The sequence below is a fragment of the Anser cygnoides genome, chromosome 3 (assembly GCF_040182565.1).
Source record: "Anser cygnoides isolate HZ-2024a breed goose chromosome 3, Taihu_goose_T2T_genome, whole genome shotgun sequence".
NCBI lineage: Eukaryota > Metazoa > Chordata > Aves > Anseriformes > Anatidae > Anser > Anser cygnoides.
Window position 1 is genome coordinate 10,848,675 of NC_089875.1, and position 23,135 is coordinate 10,871,809.

The following is a 23,135-nucleotide window of genomic DNA, read 5'->3' on the forward strand; positions in this document are numbered from 1 at the left end:
GTTCTTTCCAGCACATTGAAGAATGGCTGTCTGAGTCATTCACAGTTTGTGCTGCTGTAATTATGATTGATTCATCTACTACTGTTATAAAATAACATTGATGTTATTTGTAGAGCTTTGTGTTCAAAATTCTAAATGTACATTGTGTGTATTTGACTTCAGAGGTCTTTCTGTTTAATGTTATGCCTGGGGAAGAATAAGTGTCTTGCATGCTTTGGGCAGACATTTTCCCTCAACAAATTACTATAAATAATTTATTGATGCATCAACTAGGGTATCTTTTTATGTAGATATAGCTGCCTCAGGCATACTGACTTCATTGAGCTCATGGCCTCAGCTAAATCAGTGAATGATAGCAAGAAAATTTCTAAATTTTTGCAGCTTTTAATAGTTGAACCTTCTGAAACTCTTGTACAGATACTGCCAAATAGTTAGTACTTACACATACAGGCGTAGTAGAGCTGTTTTACGTTTGACTTTCCTTAAAGTAGATACACTTGCCAGCTGACTAATAGGAGCTGCTTATTATGTACAGGTTGTATCAAAAAAGCTATTTTTTTCCTCAGCATACATTCCCCTGGAATGATTATTCTGAAATTGTCATTGACATCGCCTCTGAGAGCACAATCGATCAGCAAGAACACATTCGATTTTATTGGTTAATAAGACACTCTGCATAGTGTGTTACAGAGCAGCAAAGCTTATCAACTCACATTTGTGCAAGTTAAGCTGGAAAACATCCACAGGCTAGGGATCATCAGTGGAAGATCTGCCAGCAGCCTTGGCTTTCTCTACATTCTACATCAGGGCAGTGTAGCATGCTGTAATGGATGTGAAGCTACCAAGCATGATAAGATTCAGCAAAGTTGCCAAAAACAATATCATTTTTTAAAAGAAATTGCAGTATTAGTTAAGCCAGATGGAATCTGTTGAAATTCAAACCTTGGTATTTTTTTTTTTTTATTTTACTTCGTTAAAATAGAGAGAGATCTTGCAGAAGGCAGTGTCCTGTGTAAACTAAGATTTAAACTTAACATTATTCCTAGTCATGCAGGAAGTCTGGAAGAAAAAGAACTATGGATAATCAGTTAAAAGAACTGACAGATACCCTGATGTGTTGATCAGTAGTAATACCTAATTTCTATTTCAAGTGTGCTATAATGGATTACCATATAGATGCAGCAAAGCACTAAGCATTAAATAGATCTATGTGTTTTCTGAAAAAGCAATATTATTTCACACTGTGGGGTTTCTTAAAATATTTCTTATTAGTGTACTATGAAGCTACAAGCAAGATGTCAATAGCCAGTTTGGATTCACAGCAGTGTTGGTAAAAGTCTAGGCTGTAGTGGAAGAAACTATCATTTGTTTTATAGGAATGGCGATAGGAGCTTTTTTGGAACACCAGGGGTTGGGAGAGTGAGGAATATGTTCTTGGAAATACTAAGTTGAAAGCACAACAACCGGTGCTTGTTCATGACATATAATATTATGTCACCATCTTAGTGGTGTAGTAGTACTGTACACCGTTACGTACCATCCTAGTCTTGTGACTCTAATGCACATATGTGAAAATTAACCTATTAAGAGGGCGTTGTAGCCTTAACCTTGAATTTACTTGTAACATTCAGAAGTTTTCGTTTAATATATAAACTTTTAACCATGACAATGCATATTTGCACTGCAGGAGAATTTAGATGATTTCTACTCATTCTCATCTTCTGCAAAGCTTTGATATTTTCAGTAGTAACTGTGATGTTAGTAATTTAATTTGATTTTTAAAATTACTTCAGTTTACTATTTGGTAGCCTTGGGCATGTGATTAATCACATCTCTGCATTTTTTCAAACTGCACTGGTATTTTTTCCTGGTTTTGAGATGCTGAAAAGGTGAAAGGCTTGAGAAACAACTGAAGTGTCCCAATTTTTGCTATATAGAGAGATTTGGGGATATGGAAGCTTTCCCCAGACAGGAACTTCTGTCCTCTTACTACTTCTTTCAACCCTTAAATTGTTTTGATGCAGCCACCTGGTAAGGGTGTTTTGATTCTGTGTTTTTTGTTGTTGTTTTTTAAGAAAAAGCACACAAAATTGTAAGCGTGTTTTTTCCTTCTCCTAACTTCCAAGCTTCATGTGGTTTGAAGTCTTGCTTTTTCCTGGTGGTTGTCAGACTCTGGAACAGCATTTGTGTTCCAGATTTGATGTGGACATATTCAGTAACATGCGGGTGTGAGAGTTATTCTTAAGTTCTTTTTCAGAGTAGTCTTCATTATGTAGCTTTGATGCCTTATCAGTTTATGCAGCTTACACCTTATCATAGTTCACTTTCTGGAAGTGAATTTTGTGTCTAAGTTGAGGTGAAATTTTGTAAAGTATAAGATACTGCCTGTATTGCATGCTGTCACATCTGTGGCCTTTCCCAAACAACTGTTAACATGCTCTGCATCTTGCAGAGAGGGCATGGTAAAATCTAGCTTCCCCAAATGTGCTGTTGTGTTCAGAAACAGCAAACAAGGGGTGGCTATTTGTTTCCATCCTGAGTAGCTGAGATGCTTAAACCTGAAAAGTTACTCTAAGAACATTGCTGAAGCTCTTGGGAAATGGGTATTGTTTCTTTTTGCAACTAAGGAAAATATAGTTGTGCATCACCAGATTATTTTCACAAACTGTCATTAATAATACATGATTATGCCATGCCTAGTGTTTTAAGACTCAGACTTCTTTAGTGAAAAAGGCATATATTTTCTATTTTTTTTGTGTTCTAAAATAAAGAATTTTACTGTAACATCTTAAATATAAGAAGATAAGCATTTTCACTAGTGTTATTACCAGATTTTGACAGATTTCTAATGAAACCTTATTATACAGATGTGCTTGATTCTTTAGAAGTTTAACAAAGTTGGTTCTCAGTAGTTAGTGTTTCGGAACAAATGAGATAGAAATTCCATCCAAAGAGAAGCTGAAGGTATCTTGTTGCAATGCTTGTCACGGGGTGGCCTGTGAAAGGAAATTGGTTTTGCTGTAATGATCTACCGTACTTCCTATAATGACCTAAAAATGGAAATAAAATGCACGTATTTTGGTTTGTTTCTCCTGTAATAAATGTGAAGATGTTTGAAGGTTTCTCCCTGTGGTGCTTTCTGGTACTCGAATTCAGACAGCATTTTGTTGCCCGCCTGTATGAGGGGTTTGCTTAACATACCTGTTGTCCCGCGCTGCGGGCATGTGGTGTGTCAGAGCTATGGGCTGCCTGAACACGGACCCAGCACTGCGCCTGCCGGCTACCGCAGCACTGGAACTGGTGACCTGAGGTGTTCCTGATGTAGGTCAGGAGCTCCTTTTTGCCCCATGCCAAGCAAATAAATGATATTAATGTCAGAAATAGTCTTGCAAAGTGGTGGGCTGCTAGTATTTTAATATTTATGTGGATAATTATAATTCTTTGTCTGTGGATCCTGCAATCTGATTGGCAGAAACGTGGTCCTTAACTGACAGGTAAAGCCCAAATGTGAGTCATGGCCTCATTTTTAGCCAGTCAGATCCTCCATCCCGAGCGCATCGTCCTGCCCGCGGACAGGCAGCTAGACCTCCGGCACCTGCCGCCCGGTCCTTCCATCCCTGCTGCCGCGATGGCCCGGGGATGGGGTGGTGTGTGTAGTACTGAAACAAAGTACGAGGACACGGAAGGGATGTGCCTGATTTATTTTTTTATTCTGGGTAAACTTCTAGAAATGCCAAATCCTGTTTAGGGAACATGTGCTGTGGTACGGATAAAGGAAGACCGGTCTATCTGCGTGACCCGAGGTCTAGTTCCCTAAGTCTCTGAACTTGTCATGACGTCCATCCTCTGCCATGGAGAAAGGAATGTTCCATTTTCAAAAAGACTGTGACTTTGAGTGTTGTATACAATTGCTGAAGCACTTTGTTGTCAAAAATTATAAGAAGTCTGTCATAATCCATCTCTCAAGCATACTGTTTTTAAACGCAATAATGATTCATGTGTTGGCTGTCTCCAAAGGACTGTCTAAAACCCAAATTCTTGCTTTCTTGGCTGTGATGCTTTATTTCCTCGTGACCTTTTATGTGCAAAAGACCAACAAATGGGTCACCATTGCTTTGATGACTTGTCATTCATTTTGCATCCTGCATGTAGTTTTTCTGAAAACTTAATGACTCTTTGTTATGCAGAAATTGCTTCTGGTAATTTTGTTTGATGATTACAAGGAACTCTGACTGCTGGTCATATATAGCTTTGTTTAATTTATTTCTAAAAGTAGATGTTGAAGCTAGTTTCACATAGAACTTCTTAATTTCATATAGAACTTCTTAATTTCATATCCAAATGGCTGAAAAGTTGTAAGATCCAGATGCATTTTTATGTGAAATCTATGCAAAACCATGTGTGTTCTCTTGCTTTTTTGAGAAGCTGATCATCAGTAATTTAGCTGTCCTGTACTAAAAAGACACCTACTTGCCAAGTCCTAGTCTATAATGCCAATCCTTTTTTTTAAAAAAAAAATAAGTGCCTTGGAGCCTGCTGACTTAAACTCCCTTTAAAAGCCATACCAAAGTCTTACCAAAGGTCTTACCAAAGTAAGACCCCTAAATAGTTTGGGTTTATTCAGATTACCTAATAAACGTTACTGTCCACTAAACTGACAACATTTGGAAGCCCCAAACATTCTTTGCAACTGAGATTATAGGACTCCATTCAGGAAAGCGCTTAGGCATATGCTTAAATTGCTTTGCTTTGTTGGTGCCCTGCAGAGTAACAAAACTAAGGGGAAATGGGCTTGACCAAACCTCTTTCTTTGTTTGATCTGCCTCTGTTAGCATCAGCCCAAAACTACAGAGGAAGATCACCGCATATTATTCCACATAAGTGCTTTATTAACTGCATGCGCTATGAATTAAATTAGTCTAGCTTTGTGTAATTTGGCTCGGTTTCACTCAGCAGCTGAAAACACAGGTACATCATCTCACAGCAAAAATAACTGCACCGCTGTCCATCTCTGCCTTAGCTGGGAGATCAGACCACATTAGCTGATGAAAAGGCAGACCTAAGCCACTGAAGCTCAAAATCTGGAATGTATCAATCTAACAGCAGTCATTACCAGACACTTCAGAAAAATGTAATCCAAAGTGAGCCTCTTAGAAGGAAATTTTACCTGTAACTTCTTCGTTATAAATCAGTTTATATTCTGAAATGCTGGGGCATTCCAAGACAGGGGGAAGGTAAAAGCAGCTCATGCCAGTGCCATGGTATTGATTCAGGACTGTTCCAAGTACCTTCCTCCGTAACAAGAGAGTAAAGTAATGGGCAGCAGTTCTAATTACAATAGGTATCTGCTTTCTATTGTGTTCTCTCTCTATATATATTACCATTTCATTTATGTTTTGTGTATTAGTTTGTCTGTATCCTCTGAATGAGCCAGTTTATTATGGAAAATTTGACTATTTAGTTTTGTTTCCTGCAGAAAATATTGCAGCTACTACCTGAGAGGATTTTTTATCGATGGCATTTTCGCAGTATAGGTAAGAAGGAATGGTTTAAAAATATTCTAGTAAAAATAAGGTCAATGTTTTCTGTAGTCACTTACCTGGTTCCGCAAGTCCTGTAATCCACAGACTCGCTTCGTTTTGCCCGATATACAAATAGTACTTCTGTATGAGATTTGCAGCTGAAAATTCTTGAAACATCTGGAAAATCTGTTTACCTGCTAAGATAGCTAGCTCTGTGTGTTCTCTGTTTTGTGTGGTTTTGGTTGCTTGCTTCACTTTTATTTTTGCATGAAAGCTCTTGGATTTTTTTTTTACCTTTGGATGTACATGGGTTCTCTTCCCTTTCATCTCTTTCTAGCTACTAGATGATGAGGGATTTAAATCAGCACACCTTTTCCTAATTAGGTCTCCATTTGCATTCACAGACTAACACCAAAAATCAAGACTGAGGAGGGTTGTGGAATCTGTATTTGACTCTCTTTCAAATTTGCATTGTGACAGTCTTTCACGAGTAATCATGTGTGAAATTGCCCATACAAATTCATAGTAGTAAAGATTGTTCTTTGTGTAAAAATACATGCTGTGTTGAACTTGAACCTTGTCTCCTTTTGGAAATATATTCTGTAACATTTCTGCTCTGAATTGGTGGCTGTTCAGTAGTTGTGCACATTCAGGCTGTGCTAAATTAAATGTGAACCATTGGACTGCTGCAGTGGATAAGCGCTTAATTTCTTCTGTGATATTCCTGTGGTATTATTCTCTGTGCAGTTTAGTTCATTAATATTTGTGACGCACTCAGTTATCACACTGTGGGAATTAAAGGAGAAATTTGTGGTTTAGTGCTAGAATGGTAAAGCAAAGAGATTAAGGACAAAAGTATAAACTTCTTAGGAGCTCTTTTTTTTAACATCTTTTCTAAGTGTCCCACAGTTTGTTGGCCTTTTTAAGTGGAATTCTGAACACACAGTATGTCTGCAAGTCTGGCCCCAGCTGTCCCAGTGATCCTTCATTTAATGGAGGAGTTGCCAAGTGCCATGTTGCAATATTGACGCTGGCCATGGCAGGCATGAGATAGATACCTGTGGATGGCATACACGTGGTCAAACCAAGAGGCTATCTGTTCTTTGTCTGCGCTCCGTGGTATTTCAGTACATATTCTGGGTGCTGGAGCAAGGGAGGGAATGGGAGGAGTCCAACAGAGAGAAGTCTTGGAGCGGGTAAAGCTCTGCTTCTTTCTCTTACTCTCCTGTCCATTCTGCATGCTTCATAGGCAAGTATTTTGCAGAAGAAAACTCCATAAACGTAGAACTGAAGGATGCATTGCAACTCATGCATAGAAAGAACAGAATGAAGTTGTCACCTTAGTTAAGGCACTCAGAGTGCTTGGCTTAGGACTTCATATTCTTCCCTTAAGCATTAAGATAAGAGGTACCTAACGCAGGCTTTGTTTGGTCACTTGTGAATTTTGGAATTTTGGAAATATACATAAGAAAAGCAGGATTAATTTTTCTGAACTTTTTTTTTTTAGGTTTTCATGTAGGTAGTATAGGGATTTTGAGTAGATCTTAAAATTATATTCTAAAAATGCTGAGGGGAAAAAGTTAAACTGTCTTTATTTTCAAGATAGTTAATTTTCTAATTATTTAAATGTTCCCTGTGGCCTGAGGTGCTCATGTAATGAATATTTTGGCCCTGAGATCATGTACAGGAGACAGAAGGAAAAATTTATTCCTCTCCTCATTTGACCAGATTGAATAAATCAAGTGGGTGCAGAAATACTGAAAGGTAAAATACATTTATTTTGATAGTCAAAACAACTTGTAATCCATTGAACTAGTTTAACTTGATGATTTCCTCTGAACTAAAAATCTTTGATTCATTACTACTGTGAAAATTCTGCTTCTGAGTGCTACCAAACTGGTCACAATATTTTGTCTTGCTGTTTGTTAAAGGAAATTGGACAAATTATGCTGCTTTGGGAGGGGAGGGGGGATATATTTCTTCTGTGGAGTACTTTTGTTGGTTAGTTGGTTTGGTTTCCAGCACCATTTCATCAGCTGCAATGTGTTTTCTCAGAACAATGTATTTGCTGTTGCAGAAGAAATAATGAGTTGAAGTTAAAGGTCAGGGCAAGGGCTATTCTCACATTTCCAGTTAGCACTGACAAAAATAAAAGGAGACATCTGCTTGACTACTTTACTTCCATTTCATCTGACTTAGTCTAGAACAAATTGATTTCAGTCAGTTGTTTCATAGCTACTATATTCTTTATATTTATGCTCCTCTTGAATAGTCGTATTTGGATAGATTTATAGCTGTGTTCAATAAATGAGCTAAACGATTTGGTGTTGCAATTATTTACAAGTGTGCCTTGTGATTTGCTTTTTGCTTAATGTTCATGTGTGTTAATATGTATTTGCTATATATGTTAATAATTTAAAATTGTGAAATGGTGAATCTTGAGGGGTCACATTTAAGTAAGGCACATAATTTTCAAATCCAGGTGAAATAACAGCTGAGTGCTACTTTATGTTATTTTTCTAAGAATTGGATTGAAAATGTTTTGTAACTAAAGCACTTGATGTATAAGATCTCTTTGATTTTAGATCAGACTTCCGAAGTTAGGGATAGTTGACCGGGTATTTTTAAAACCAGAATAAAAATGTTTTGCAATTTTAATGTATACATGTTTTTAATAGACATATACAATATCATACAGATTTCTAGCATTTTTTCTTATCATAATAGTAAATATTAGTCTATTTGAATGCATTATTCCTACAAGTTGGACTTACTGTGGTCCACTTGTTACTTTGCAGAAACTAATACATTTGCCTAAAATTTTAAATAAACTTGTTTAAAGCATTTTCCCCAAACTAGCACGTCAAAATTTTCCCTAGTTACTTTATTTTTCAATGAAAATAATTTCAGAAGATTATCATCTGACTAAAAACAAAGTACCTTGCTGTAAAGAGACATTATATTTGATGTTAAAGAACTATTTACCTGATGATGATGATGATGATGGTTGTAAATTCATTCGTTTTGTTTTTTCTCGCTCATAAGTTTTCTTTTTCTAAAACACCAGTGAAGTAGCTACGTAGTAAATAGCATGAAAGTAGCTTTTTTCTGTAGTGTTTTTTTAGAAAGCATTCTGGTAGAAAGTGACCATCTTAGTATCTGATATATGTCTATTTCATTTTTCTAATCCAGGGTCGATTTTGAAGAAACTATTGCACACTGGAAACTCCCTCAAGGTATCTCTCTTCAATGATGCATCCTTATTTCTTTTTACTTTAAATTGTGTGAAGCATATTACTTTACAGATTTTCAGTATCAGTTTTTCAGATTGTTAGGCTTTGTAATTTTAATTATTCACCTTTTAATCACAAATTTTAATGTTGTAACTAGATTATTTTAATATTCGTATTATTCAGTTGTTCTGCTATTCTGTAACCTTTCCAAACTTACCTGAAGAAGGTAGCAATGTGTTTTGCTTAATTCTTCATCTTTTCAGATCTCTCTAGCATTAAGTGCACTGTATTAAATACATTGGTTGCTTGTTTGCCAAATAGTTTTAAATCCACTTCTTTAAATAAACTGCTAAAACTAAAATTGCATCTTGCATAATGAAAAAGAAGAAAGTAAATTTATGGAGTACTTCACCTTGGGTGGTTTGTTGCATCGTAGTTTTCACGAGGGTCTTCTGGTCCTGCTGATGCTGAAGACAGTGGCTTGCGTGGGCTGTGCAGGGCCAGGATTTTAGGCTCGGCAGGGCTGGAGCAGGGGCAGCTCCCCGGCCGCGCGTTCCACTTGCTGCTGTTCTTCCGACACCACCGGGCTGAGCTGCCTTTGGCCAGTCAGTCGGGGGAGCACAGCCATGGGATTTTGGCCTCTAGCTGAAGTTGGAGCAGTAATACTGTCTCCTCAGAGTGCCACCACCTTGGTTACAGTTTGCTCCCGCCCTTCTCTGCTTTTGTTAAATTAGTGATGTGATTACTGATGGTATGACCGAAAGACTTGCTAGCACAGAATTTGAATGAATGTACATGTCCTGCGCTTTCTTAACTACTTAACTGTATTACTGTACTTTCAAATTTGTTTTAATATTTTTTTCTACAAAATCATCCCCGTGTAGATAAGATGTGAAGGAATCCGACTGTTTCTTCTCTGGCTTCAAGCACTTCAGACTAACTGTGCAGAAGAGCAGATATTAATATTTGCATGCCTTGTGCCTGGTTTTCCACCAATTATGTCCTCACGGGGTCCCTGTACACTAGATAACCTCATTAGTCCTCCTAATTCATCAGATGGTGAGTAAACTAACAGAACTCCTGTGCTAGGTGTTTCACTTTCCCCCTTCCCCTGAAGTCATAGTGGAGCTGTAGAGCTGCTTGTGGGAAAGATGTCACAAGGATGATGCAATTTTGTCTTTGTAATTCAGAGATGGGGAAAGATTTTGGCTTTGTTGCAGCTGTAGCACCTTCAGGTCTTGTCATTCTGAGTTCAGAACAGTTGTGGTTTTTTTTGTTGTCTTTTTTTTTTGTATTGAGATGCAGTTACATGAACATGTTACTGCAAAATATGTTGGTATGTAGATTTACAATTTACTGGTTAATCTGCAGAGACTGTGTTATCCCTTCCAAACTGCAATAAATCAAAGGTTGGTGCTGTCCTCAGTCACATGTGGTGGGACTTGGCGAAAATATGGGAAGCCCAAGCAGTTTTGGCTTTGTGCAATTTATAAGCACATCAGTAATCATTATCAAATTGATTTTATTGTTTCATTATTTTCGGGTTTTCCATGTTTAAAGCATTCTCCTTTTATTTCAGCTAAGATTTTTCCAGAAGAAATTACCCCACTTTTGCCAGCTGTTTCTGGAGAGAAAATTGCAGATGACCAAACCTGCTATTTTCTTCAGCTACTGTTAAAATATATGGTAATTCAGGTGCGTAGGATATAATGTTTTTAGCTATTCATGTTTGAAGGACTGTATAGTGTTAGAACGTCATTTGCACTGTTTCTGTACAGAGCTGCTGTTGCCCTTTTCCAGGAAGAAGCTGTTGTCTGCATTTTCTTATTTTTTCTTTTAAAGGGAAAATCATCCCCAAGATATTTTTTGTGTGCCGTTTTTGGTAAAAATACTAAATTTTCTCAGAAATGTGAACAAAATTTATTAATGTTACCCAAACTTGCACAAAGTTTTACTTTGCATCCATAAAGATTTCTCTTGAAATTACATGTATGATTCCTTGCTGTTGATCTGTTCAGGAACAAAAGAGTGCCTTTAAAAACATAGATGTCAGCCTCTTCCTTGTCAGTGGAAATTGCTTGTGCCTTGAGTCAAGTATCTCGAAGGAGTATTGCATATGTGTGCAGCCATTTTAAACCTAGGCATTGGGTATGTTTCTGATTACAATCTTATTTGTGATGAAAGTGTAGCCCAGAGAGATTCATAACTTTGTCTAAATTTACAGGTAAGAAGCAAGTTTGTTAAAAACATTAATACTGCGTTTTCTGTGTTTCACTGCCTTAAAACAGCACAAATACGCTGGCTTCTAATGAGATTGCTTTCTTTGATGTGATAGAGTCCTCATGGTAATATCCTATATTCTTACTGTTCTTATTGTAAAAAAAATGGGACAGTGATCATTTTTCATCTTTCTTATTAAAGCACAATTATTCATCTTTCATATTCTGTAGAACAGCATTTTGTCATCAATGTGGAGTGCTTCTCAGTATAATTATTAATTTGAAACTTTTTTTGTGTTTCTTTCTTTTTAACTCTATGGCAAAGGCTGCAAGTTTGGAGTGGAAGAATAAGGAGAACCAAGACACTGGGTTTAAGTTTCTCTTTACCTTGTTTAGAAAATACTACCTTCCGCACTTGTTTCCATCTTTTACAAAGCTAACTAACCTCTACAAACCTGTTCTAGGTAAGCAGTGAATTTTGTCTTTTAAATAGAAAAATAATTAATGGTGGCTGTTTTCAGTAGCATCTCTGTTATCTGGTGGCATACTACTACAGTTCTGGTGAATGAGGATTTTTCCTCTTTTGTCTCTTGATTTGATTTTTTTCCTAGTACAACTTTTCATTTTTTGTGATAGTCCAGGAAGTTGCTGCTGTTCATCGCTGCATATGGGCTGGCCAGGTTCTTCTTTCCTAAGAAGAATCCTTAAATGTTTCCTTAAAATACACATGCATAGCATTTATATCAAGTGAACAAGGACTTGATGTAACTGTGATGTGCAATCAAGATAGAACATGCTCTCTGACAGGGTTTTTAAAAGAAATTTGCCCAAGTGTGAGGAAGCAGCTAACTGAAGTTTTTCTTATTTTACTTCTTGTTTCCTTGAAGAGAAAAAATGAAGGGCCAAATGGAAGGGAAACAGAGATGTAGCTATGAAAGAAACAATGAGCTAGTTTGTGTTGCTAGAAGCATCTCTAGGAAGCGCAGCTGTAGGATTAAAAGCATGTTATTTTAGGAATGCTTACATTTTTCTTTGAACTTTTCCTAATGTTCTATTGAATTATATATTAGAGTCAATAGGAGCAGTGTTGTTAATACTCACCTGATGTACTGCAGCCTCTTTTTCATCATTCTTCCCCTCCTTTCTCTGACTTTTAGCTCCTGTCCTTTGCAATTTAGTGTCTAAAGTCACCTCTGTGCCACTTCAGCTGAGTTGCTCACAGCTAGAGCACAGTCCTTCCCTGTTTTTCAGCTGTATACAAGTGATTTTTTCCCTCGAATCTATGCATGTGAGTTAATTATGACCCATCCTGTCTCCCTTTGGCAATCTTCCACTTCTTCCTGTGTGTTTTCTTTCTTTTATTTCAGCTTGTGCCGTGCTCTTTGCACCTGGCTAACATCTCTTTTCCATGTGCTAAGTGCCCTTTTTCTTCTTAATCTTTTTACTATTGAGTGTTCTTGTGACACCTTCTCTTTCTTGCTCTACCTTACCAATAAAACTCTGAAAGTTATAAAATTAACTTACGTTGCAGAAGGAGTAGTTCTTCATTTCAGATTTTACCTTTCTATTTGCAGCCCTTCTCTTTTGCTTTTCTTTGTTTTGCCTGATACAAATTATGAACTTCAAGAGAGATTTGTGCTTTTATTCTCTTGCTTTTCTTTAGAAGTAATAAAATTATGAATATAAGTGTTAATATAATAAAAACAGTCAGTCATTGCATCTGTTATTTCATATGGACAAAATGTTGTTGGTGACACGTTCAATGCATTTAACTGAAGTCCGGAAGCAATTACAATTTTTTAAGATTAGATTTTCTTTATATCTTCTCTTTTTATCTCACCAGATATTCCTGATATAAGACCAAGACCAGTATACATTACTGCAACACGAAACAACGAAAATGTCTATAGCACAAAAATTCCATATATGGCAGCTCGAGTTGTTTTTATTAAGTGGCTTGTTACCTTCTTTCTTGAAAAGAAATATTTAACTGCTGTTCAGAATACAAAAAATGGAGGAGAAATGCTCCCTAAAATTATTCAGGTGTGCTTTAAAGTTTACCTTTTTTTTTCTTGCATGTGTGCTAGAAACCTTGCAAATGATCACAATACACTGACAACTGAAAGAAGAAAGAAATGCAGTTCCCCAGTGAATAAATTATGTACTCGTAAATTATTTTTTTTCTTTGATGAAGGAGGGAGTCGTCAAGGGAATCCCTTTAGTAATTTATTAGTATTTTTTATTCTCACAGGTATTTAACTTAATAGCTTCATCAGTATTATCTTTAGACTTTTGGAATTTAATCTGTAAACTGTCAAACTTATTTGTGGCATAGACCGTTTCCCAGTAACGTCAAAGGCCATTTTGTTTTACTCTTGATTATAGCAGCTCTTTACAATGAGATAATAGAAAAATATTTTACTTTCAAATTGCTGGTTGAGATTTCTGTAGGATTAGGGACTTAAAATTAATCTTGTAGAAATAAATTGTTTTAAGAGATTCTCCAGCTTCCCATTACAAATCTAGAATCAATGTCAATTTTATATTCTTCTCTTGAATCGTAGGTCAGTGTCACATCTGGATTGAGTGGCAAAGCATTTATTAACTCTGAAAGTCAAACTGTATTTTCAGGTTAATTGCTTTTGAAGTTTGTAGTTTGTTTTAAAGTGTAGAATTTTGAAACCCTGGAACAGCTAGATGTAGCTTACTTACTGCAAGCACTTTTTATTAATCTTTTTTTTTCTCATTGGAATTTGCACCTTCTGTATAGATGCTATACCATTGCAACTGACATACCCTGGAAAATGAATTTTCTTCTCTCCACTGAATTTTATAGGACACTGATACCAATTAGATATTTACAATACGTAAAGATACTGCTGCCCTCAAAATGGAAACTGGTCAGAAGTTATCACTTAGCTGCAGCTGTGTCTGCTTTTGGCACATGCTGACTTTTTAGTGGTTTTAAATTTCACTGCCTGTAGCCTGTGCTTCACTGGTGTGGGGGAACTGTACAAAAACATTTATTATCAAAAGCAGTAGAAATGTTATTGCTGCTCTGTTACCGCTCGCTTTGATGAACAGACAGCAGCCTTATTTAAGTAAACAAAAGCAGAACTGCATTTGGGTAATGCTTTCGGTTCGTGGTAGTGGGATTCTTTTTCTGGTAACTCAATTGCAGTTTTACTGACTTTCTTCCAAAGGCTAAGTCCTCTTTCTTCCCTGGACTGGATCATTTTAGCCAGACACGGTTCAAGATGAAATGATGGAAAAGACATGCAACACTATGGCAGAACAGTGCCTGACAAAGAGCGGTTAGGAATGCCTAGGAGTATGAGCCGTGTATAGAGCTGTGATCCATCTTTTCTCAAAAATCAAAGGGACTTCGAGATGTTTCTCCATTGTGTCTCCCTCCACTCCCACCACTGCATGTCTTCTTCTTTTTTGTCTTGGGGAGTGGTTGACAGGTCAGTCAGCTGCTCTGGGCTGGGGGGACTCATAGAAAGTATATATCATGTAGAGTACAAGACCAAATTCCTTTTTGTATCAAGAAGTAGATTGAAAATTGCACTTCATGGTGGCTGGAATCCCTGCATGCAGTGTGAATGAGTGTTGCCCATTAAGTACCCCAGATTTTTGACATGCAGTAATCCAGTAATTTAATTAGGCATGTGTTTTCTTCTGCGTAGACTGTTGGTGTTGTATCCCAAGATAAAAACCCAGAGCTGGAAACTGGCATGTCTTATGCAGGCGAGCAGGAGAGAAGCCATTCGAACAGCAGCACCTTGTCTGACCGACGGCTCAGTAATTCCAGCCTCTGCAGCATCGAAGAGCAGCATCGAACTGTTTATGAGATGGTGCAGAGAATCCTCTTGTCCACACGAGGATATGTTAACTTTGTTAATGAGGTGTTTCGACAGGTACGTGTGGATGTGTAGTTGCCGTTACGTGATTTTTTAAAAAGGAAATGTTATGGTCATTAGAAGGAACACTGAAGGCTGCTGGTCAGATAACTGGTCAAACTTGATGTTAATCACATGAGCACCCACTTATTTTGGAGTCCTTCCTAGGTCTAGTTTTAATGATGAAGTAAAAAAATTCGATGGGAATGGAAAGTTGTTGCTGATGCTAAACAGCAATTTGTCATACTTGAATTTGACATTTTATTAGCTTGCTATTTGAAATAGTAAGATTCTAGTTCCTGTGGTCACAGTCAGTATTTAATGTCTATTTGGACATTATTGATTGTTTCTGCTCGTACTTTTTGTTATTTTGACATCTTTTCTATTGTTTGGGATAAAAATACATGACCTACTGGAAATTCACCTTCTTCTTTTGATATGTTATCAAGGCAGCAGTTGGTTGAAACATCAGTTTTAGGTCACATAAATGTAGAGGAGACACCCTGCAGAAGATGAGTGAGCACACATGCTTTACTGAAAGTGTTTTGTGTGGTACAGTGTAAGAACTTGTACAAGTGCTTTTTGTGGGATGGATGTAATTTTGAGAGGGAGTGTTTTGTCTATGTTGAGAACCTCTGTGGTATGCTGCCCTCTCCTGGTGTTTGTTCAGAGTGTCTTTAAAGTTAGACCAGCTTCCAGGGAACAAAGGCTGGTACGATGCAGCACTTTTATCTTTATTAAATATGGTCAGTGTTCAGTAACTGAAGCAGATAATAGTACTTGGATCCTTTCTGTGTTTATCTCTCCCTTACAGGAATCTCACTAGTCCCTATGAATTCCGCAATGCTTTATATATATATATATATATATATATTCTTTCTACCTTACTTCTCAGCCTTACAGAAAGCATTTTTTGTAGTGGCCATTCATCCCACTGATGAGCTGTTGTTTTTCTAATAGTCTAGCAATTGCCTTTTGGCTTTTTCAGTTTCTGCATCTTTAATAACTTGACAGTGTCTATGAAGACATTTTCAGAAATTTCACTTATAATTGTTGCATGACATATATAAGCTTGCTTTTGATAACCCTTTAATTTCTGTAGACTATTACTTCTGTAGACTATTACCTATTAAGCTGTTGGATGTTGCACTTCGTGCTGACTAGAGAAAGGGAAATGTACTATATGATGCAAAGATTTCCACCAACCTGAGCAAGATCCCCTTGTAATGTTTTGCAGCTAAAATGGGTATGGGAAGACATGCTATCAGTGTGTATTCTGAAATGCAATGCTATAGTTTTTGTCCCTGTTAACTATGGAAAGCAGGTAATCTCTTCACAGTTGGAAGAGATTTTTTTTTAATTTGAAAAACGTATTTCAGTCTTTTTCAGTGTCTTTATAATATAGTACATAGTGATGCCAAAATAGAAGCATTTTGTCTTGACCAAATACAATTTGTTTTCTACCAGATTAAATTTTTATATATTCATTTCTGTGCCAGTTCACTGTAGTCCAAAGGTTTTCCAATGGCTGATGCTAGTATGTAGTGAGATTTGTTTTTTAAAAGTCTATGAATTTTTCTGTGATCAAATGAAGTTTATACCAAAACAAGGGATAATACTCAGCCAATAAAAATATCTAGACATCTCTCACAGTCTAGTGAGTGTGTAATTTCTTAGGACTTAAAAAATTGGAAGAGGCTAACACACATTACTATAGACATGTGGTTTTTTACATGCCTAAGACTGACAGAAATACGGGAAAGCAGGTGGCCTGGTCTTTGAAAGCTTTTGAAGTGGACATCTTTACAGAATGGTTCCAAATACTGACATTGGGTAGCAAGTTGAAAGTAAATTCATTATTTTGATTTTTGACTTTTATCAGAAACGATCAAATGCCTGCCGCTTCTGTCCTCATCATAATTTACTGTCTTGTCTTTACCTACACTTGCTGAAATGGCATTTCACATGATATACTGGTGATGGAATTTGAAGTCAGCTTCTCCAGAAAGTGCAGCGTGGTATCCAAGTTTAGCCTGCCAGGCCTCTCTGGCTTAGTAACAACTTGTGCGACGAATCCACCCAAAGTTAGAGAACTTGCAGTGAACAAAACCACCTCTTTTTTATTGTTTGAACAAATACAACATGGAAGTCATTTGAAGTTAATGGTTACAGAATTGTGAAATCCCACACTGCTGTAGGTATATGCATATGTTGTTGATTAACCATAGCTACTAGTACAGACATAAATGTAAAAAACACATTTCCTTTCTTTTTCTGAGTTGTGTTATTTATGGGTGATGATGCTGCATGTGTGTGTTTATATATGCATGAATTTCTGTGCACCAAATATATATAGTAAAAGTATTTAACTTTAAATTTAGGCTTTTTTGTTGCCTTCTTCTGATATATCTGCAACGCGAAAAGTGGTTAAGGTCTATAGAAAGTGGATATTGCAAGAGAAGCCTGTGTTCATGGAGGAGCCAGACAAAAAGGAAAACAGTGAGGATGCTGTTGTTAGCTTAGAAGATTCATCAGTGCAAACGGATGGTAAACATGTATGGTATCAGTTATTTACATTATTTTGTTTTCCTGCAAAGTATTATTTATCTTTTAAATTTTCTCTGTAAAATTTAAGTAAAAATTTAAGATGTATGGAAAATCAGGATTAAAAAGTGCTTTATCTAAGGTCCACAAATCTAAAATATTACTGAGTGTTCAGTAGGCCTTATTGAGTGCAAAGAAAGATTGCAGCTCTTTGAAAAATAAAATTTCTTCATTATTCCCTGTCTATACAAATACTGTAGTGAGAACGTAATGGAGAAATAATAATATATGCTGCAGTGTTAAAATTTACACTGTCTGTTGGCCTAGTGCATGTAGGTCTATTTAATTTCGGTGGTAATTACTTAAGAGTTTGAAAATATCTACTAATTTATATATATTCTATCAAAACTTTGGATCCTTAAATCTAGGAAATTAAATTATAGATAAAAATTCTGTGGCATCATTTTTTTCATGTCCTATAATGAGTCATCAGTAAATGTTGACTTTGACACTGCCATGCAAAACTACTTAACAGGATTTTTTTTTTGTACAAGGAAAGATGGTTGAGTTCTTAAAATAGTAGTAAAAATTACGATGTTTTGACAGATTATTTTCAAAGAGAATTTATATTTTTTCCAGGCTTAAATTCAAATACTACTACAGTCAGTGACAACAAAATGTAACATAAGATATTTTGAATATAGAATATTTTGAAACAACATAGCTCTTAGAAGTCTTATGAACCTTTAAATTCCATATACTGTTTGCTTAGAATCTGTAAATATTAGACATTAATTCCTTGTTGAAATGGACATAGGGCAACGGGACAGTTACCTCTTCCTGCTTTTGACATATAAAATGATACTGAACAAACGTGGACATGTTCCTTTCTCCTTGGTCACTAACTGAATGATGTTTTTGAAAGCTTTCCTCTGACCACTCAGGACATAAGCGCTCATCCAGCTGGGGAAGAACGTACTCCTTTACCAGTGCTGTTAACAGAGGATGTGTATTAGAAGACGAGGACAAAAATGTTAAAGCTGGTGTTCAAGCTGCGTTACAGGTGTGCTGTATAGAGATTAGAAGGCTCTAAGAGTCATGGAACTTTTACTACATATTATTATATAGTCATATGGTCATATAAAATTTTATGATTAGAGCAATTTGCGAGGGTTCTAGGTTAGCACCCACACAGTGTTCTGCATACAGATGTGCTGAGCTCAGCACATTACACTCTCTTTCTTGTCAATTATAGACACCCTATATTGGGAATGGAAAAAGGGAGATATAGCTACAATGTGTAGTTCAATTATCTTTTTCTGTATTATTGAAAATAATATTCTGCTTGCTTATATAAATTATAATTCCACATTTTGGTTGAAGAGCTTGTGTACAGGTCTTTCTGTACTCTGAAATTAAGGAAAGAAACTATGAAGAGTTGATGGTTTTCATAAGATACAATTTGGACTTCACTTACATCTTTTTAAAAAAGCGTATTAAACCGTGCACCCATGTCCTAGTGCCAGATACCTATTTTAAGGTAAAGCTGCATTTTTTTTTTCTACTGTTGGTGCTAGGAATTAGAACTGTACATTTGCTTCACTGTACCTCACTTATTGAAAATATTGGTGACTGCTTAAGCATATAACGCTGGGAAATGAGTAGCTGGAGGAGTGGTACTCTTGCCTGAGGGAGTAGAACGGATACCTACAAGACATAGACTATGTAACACATGCCTTTGTTGGGCATGTAATGGCACCTGACTTTTTACCAGAATTATTTAGAAAAATAAAGCATTGTGTAAAACATGAAGTTTGCTCTAAGAAAAGTGAAAGGCTTGGCTAGAGGATGACGAGTATTTGGTTGTAAGTCTTTGACCTTTTTTTTTTTTTTGACACTATTTAAACTGACTGTAAATGCCTGTCTTGAAGGTGTTCTTGACAAACTCTGCAAATGTTTTCTTATTGGAACCATGCATTGAAGTCCCTGTGCTTCTGAAGGAGCAAGTTGATGCTTGCAAGGCAGTTCTGAGCATTTTTAGGCGCATGATAATGGAAATATCAATGAATAAAAAGACATGGTAAGTTTAATATATTCTCCATTTAAGAGAAATATATCAATATTTAAAATTTATGGGAAAATTGTCAGGAGGGAGGGAGAGTGGACTTACTCAGGTGTAGATCTTGTTACACATCACAATTATGACTTGCATATGAATTGATTTGGGAGATTGTAGGTTCTGCCATGTCTTCATCATGCTGTTTGATTTAAAGATTCTGGTCATCACTTCCATTCCTGACTTCACCTTCTCAAAAATTAAATTTTACAGTCCACAACCAACTAATGTTATTTTGTGAAAGTTCTGTGAAATCTTAGTGAGAGTGTAAGATCACATTCTCAACGTGTAAGACTTATTGAGAATTAAAAGTTTTTTCTGGTAGATGAAAATTAACAAGCATGTATAATAACACATGTGAACAAAAAGTACAATTTTATTTTGGAACCAGGGAACAGATGTTGCAGATACTCCTCAGAATAACAGAAGCCGTGATGCAGAAGCCAAAAGAAAACCATATAAAGGATACGTTTGCTCAGAGCATGTCAGGGTTACTTTTTCGAGTGAGTATTTTTTGTGTACGTGTGACACCTGTTTTCAATGCTGATTGCCCATAGTTTTGCTTAAGTAGTATTACGCAGTACTATACAACCTATTTTTAAAACGTGAAATAAGTCTCCTTTGCAGTAATACAATTAATTCCAGGTGCCAGAAGCAGTTGATTTGATCAGTTCTTCAGGGCTCTGTTACAAACCATGGTAGCAAACACTTGTCTCAGTGTGGGATATTTTCAATGAGTTCCTCTAAAATGGGAGCTATATGTAACTTTTTCTAGGAGGAAGTTCATCTGGCATGTCAAAACTGGGTCACACTTAATGAGATGAAAATATCTAGACATCATTGGTACATTATGCGGTCAGCTACAGTGTTGAAGCCTGAATCTCACAGGCATAGTTCAATCACTAATTTTTTGGAAGGTGTAGCAGGCAGTTCTTTTTTCTATCATTATTATATAAACAAAGTGTTGTTTCAGCTTACCTGGAAACATAAGATCACCTGAAGCATATGTTTTGGAATTTTAAAATTTCCTTAGTAACTTGCACATATATGTACCTGCCAATTTCTGGGAGTATTTTTTGGTGAAAAATATCTGTGCATAGTATCTGTGTGTCACTGATAATCAGTGCTAATATGCAGATTGGTGTTGAATTTATCAGCATGTGAATTGGCGTGTTCAATTAACTTCAGTAAAAATGCATGACCTATCACTTGTTTCTTTCCTCTCAGACCCTCATTGTGGCTTGGATCAGAGCAAACCTGAGCGTTTACATTTCTCGGGAGCTGTGGGATGAACTGCTCAGTGTTCTGTCTGCCCTGACCGACTGGGAGGAGCTCATAAACGAGTGGGCCAATATCATGGACTCTCTAACAGCAGTGCTGGCAAGAACTGTGTATGGGGTAGAAATGACAAACTTACCCTTGGATAAGCTCAGTGAACAAAAAGAAAAAAAGCAGAGAGGAAAGGGTTAGTCTCCATGCTTCAGTGATTTTTGTATCAAACAAGTTAGATATTTAAGTTTAAAATTTAATTTAATCTAACATTAAATACCTCTTAATCCTAGTGTAAGAACCTGATTAATCAAGTATGAAGTGCTTTGGATTTATATGTTCTCATCATTCATTGTGGTAGGAAAGGTAATTGGGGTCGATAGATAGTAGCTATTTAGCAGATTTAGTATGCGCTCAAAATCAGTCTTTTCTGCAGAGCAGGAATGAAACGTGGTTTCTTGTGCTGTAGTCTGGCATAGTCATCAATGTCAAAATTCCTTTCCATGTAATTCCATTAAACTTTTTTAATTACAGTATTTTTAATTAATATTTTTTAATTACAGTATTTTGGCTGCATTTATATGCCACCTTGCAATCGATGCACATAGCTGAATTTTTACTATCATTAAAAAAGAATTACTCCTTCCACTATGCCGATTTGAAGGTGAATATTTTTTTCACGTTGGAGTGCTTGTAAGTCCATTCATACTGTAGAAGAATACATGCCAAAGCATACGATGCTAGAAAAATTTGTTTTCTTTATCTCTAAGGTGGCATTTTAGAGCCTCAAAAGACAGCTCTAGTGGGAAGATCTTTTTCATTAAGCTGGAAAAGTCATCCAGAAGTTGTGGAGCCAATGAGATTCAGAAGTGCTACCACCTCTGGAGCCCCAGGAGTTGAGAAAGCGAGAAATATTGTTCGTCAGAGAGCAACAGGTATAGACCATAACTAAATGTTTATGTTCCCAAACATTCAATAACACTTGAGTTTTAAATCTACCTTTGAGTTGTGACAGCTTGCAAAAATAGTGCAACTTAACTAAATGCCTAAACACAGATGTTCCATACCGATGTCTGGAACACTACCACTATTTCGGAAAAAAGCCTCTAAAGCGTTAGCTACCTTGGAAGGTGTTTTATTGTAGCCTGATACAGAGTATTTAATACACAAGTTATAAAAGGTCCACTTTCAGATCCCATTGGAGAGAGAGCTGCTCATCTGTATTACAAATTATGAGAGAAATTGCCAACAGAATACTGGATGTAAAATGTAACATTTTGCTATTTTAGAGATGTTTTTCTCATTTTGAAAAATTTCACAGGTCCAACAACATTTTGGGTGCTTCTACCTTCCCATCATGTCTTAAGAGTCCAAACCCTTCACATAATTTGTATCCGTTTCATCATCCTCTTCATAAATGTAGAAAGCAAGACTCAGTACCCCCAAAACAGAGTCTGCAGGATAATTCAGCATGTAAGGAACGTCAGGTCATCAGGTCTAAGCTCCTGCTCAAAACAGGGTCAGCTGTCTGCTCGGACCAGAGTACTCAGGGCTTTATCCAGGCTGGAGCTAGGATCCCTAATTTTAAAAGCAAAAGCAGAGGTAGCTGTATCTTCAGATTAACTTCTGAGAGGCACACTAACCCACTTCTTGGATGAAAATGGATTATTTTCAGCAGAGAGGAAGAGATAGTTAGTTTGGGGGGGAGGGGGTCAGGGTGGAGCATTGCTAACAGAGGGTAAGCTGAAGAAGTTTTCTGTTCTTTAGTTTTGAGCTGTATATACTGCTACAGGTACTTCACTGAGAAGGAAAAAGGGTAAGTCAAATTAGCCCATGAATGGTAATCACAAGCTGACAAAATGAAAGATTCCACATTGTGGAATCGTGATTCAGAAATCACTGATTATTATAGTTACAGTGTGTGAGATGCATTGCACATTATTAACTTATAGCGTTTAGGAAATGTTTCAGAGCTTAACATTTTAAAATTTTTTCAAAAGCTATGTGTTTTGTTGTATCATGACATTCCAAAACCCAAATATTTTGCTATTTTTTCTGACATAATTCTTGCTTTATTTTTTCCTGGAAGCTAAGCGAAGCCAGTCTATCAGCAACTGTGTTCATCTTTATGAGGCTTTGCCAGCTACTAAAAGTGTACCTCTTCTGCTTCACACTGTGAGCTCTCTCTTACCTGGTATCTCTTATACTTCTTGCTCTCACAGACTGTCAGGTACTGTACTTTAAAGTCATCTTTTATATAAATGTTCTTTGTATTTTTAAGCTGCTGTCTGTCTGCTTTCTTTCTGTCCAGTTAATTGTTCTTTAGGATT

The 23,135-nt window shown here is 36.6% G+C and overlaps 1 protein-coding gene across 9 annotated transcripts in view; it reads left to right on the plus strand.

The window, feature by feature from the left end:
- The window catches only part of RALGAPA2 (Ral GTPase activating protein catalytic subunit alpha 2), a 136,325-nt gene that overhangs the window by 21,547 nt on the left and 91,643 nt on the right, over nucleotides 1-23,135 (plus strand). For 6 of the 9 annotated variants that reach the window (XR_010830860.1, XM_066995450.1, XM_066995448.1 and 3 more), the window contains exons 4-17: nucleotides 5,477-5,534; nucleotides 8,715-8,758; nucleotides 9,640-9,814; nucleotides 10,335-10,450; nucleotides 11,300-11,438; nucleotides 12,818-13,017; nucleotides 14,664-14,894; nucleotides 17,258-17,431; nucleotides 18,346-18,483; nucleotides 19,352-19,500; nucleotides 19,928-20,039; nucleotides 20,764-21,001; nucleotides 21,576-21,740; nucleotides 22,895-23,035. Coding sequence is in view for 8 of the 9 variants with exons in the window: in XM_066995450.1 (XP_066851551.1) it covers nucleotides 5,477-5,534; nucleotides 8,715-8,758; nucleotides 9,640-9,814; nucleotides 10,335-10,450; nucleotides 11,300-11,438; nucleotides 12,818-13,017; nucleotides 14,664-14,894; nucleotides 17,258-17,431; nucleotides 18,346-18,483; nucleotides 19,352-19,500; nucleotides 19,928-20,039; nucleotides 20,764-21,001; nucleotides 21,576-21,740; nucleotides 22,895-23,035 (2,080 nt within the window). In the remaining variant the exon portion in view is untranslated. The remainder of the gene's footprint in view (nucleotides 1-5,476; nucleotides 5,535-8,714; nucleotides 8,759-9,639; nucleotides 9,815-10,334; nucleotides 10,451-11,299; nucleotides 11,439-12,817; nucleotides 13,018-14,663; nucleotides 14,895-17,257; nucleotides 17,432-18,345; nucleotides 18,484-19,351; nucleotides 19,501-19,927; nucleotides 20,040-20,763; nucleotides 21,002-21,575; nucleotides 21,741-22,894; nucleotides 23,036-23,135) is intronic. The other 3 variants (XM_066995449.1, XM_048078914.2, XM_066995454.1) reach the window with 2 other exon arrangements.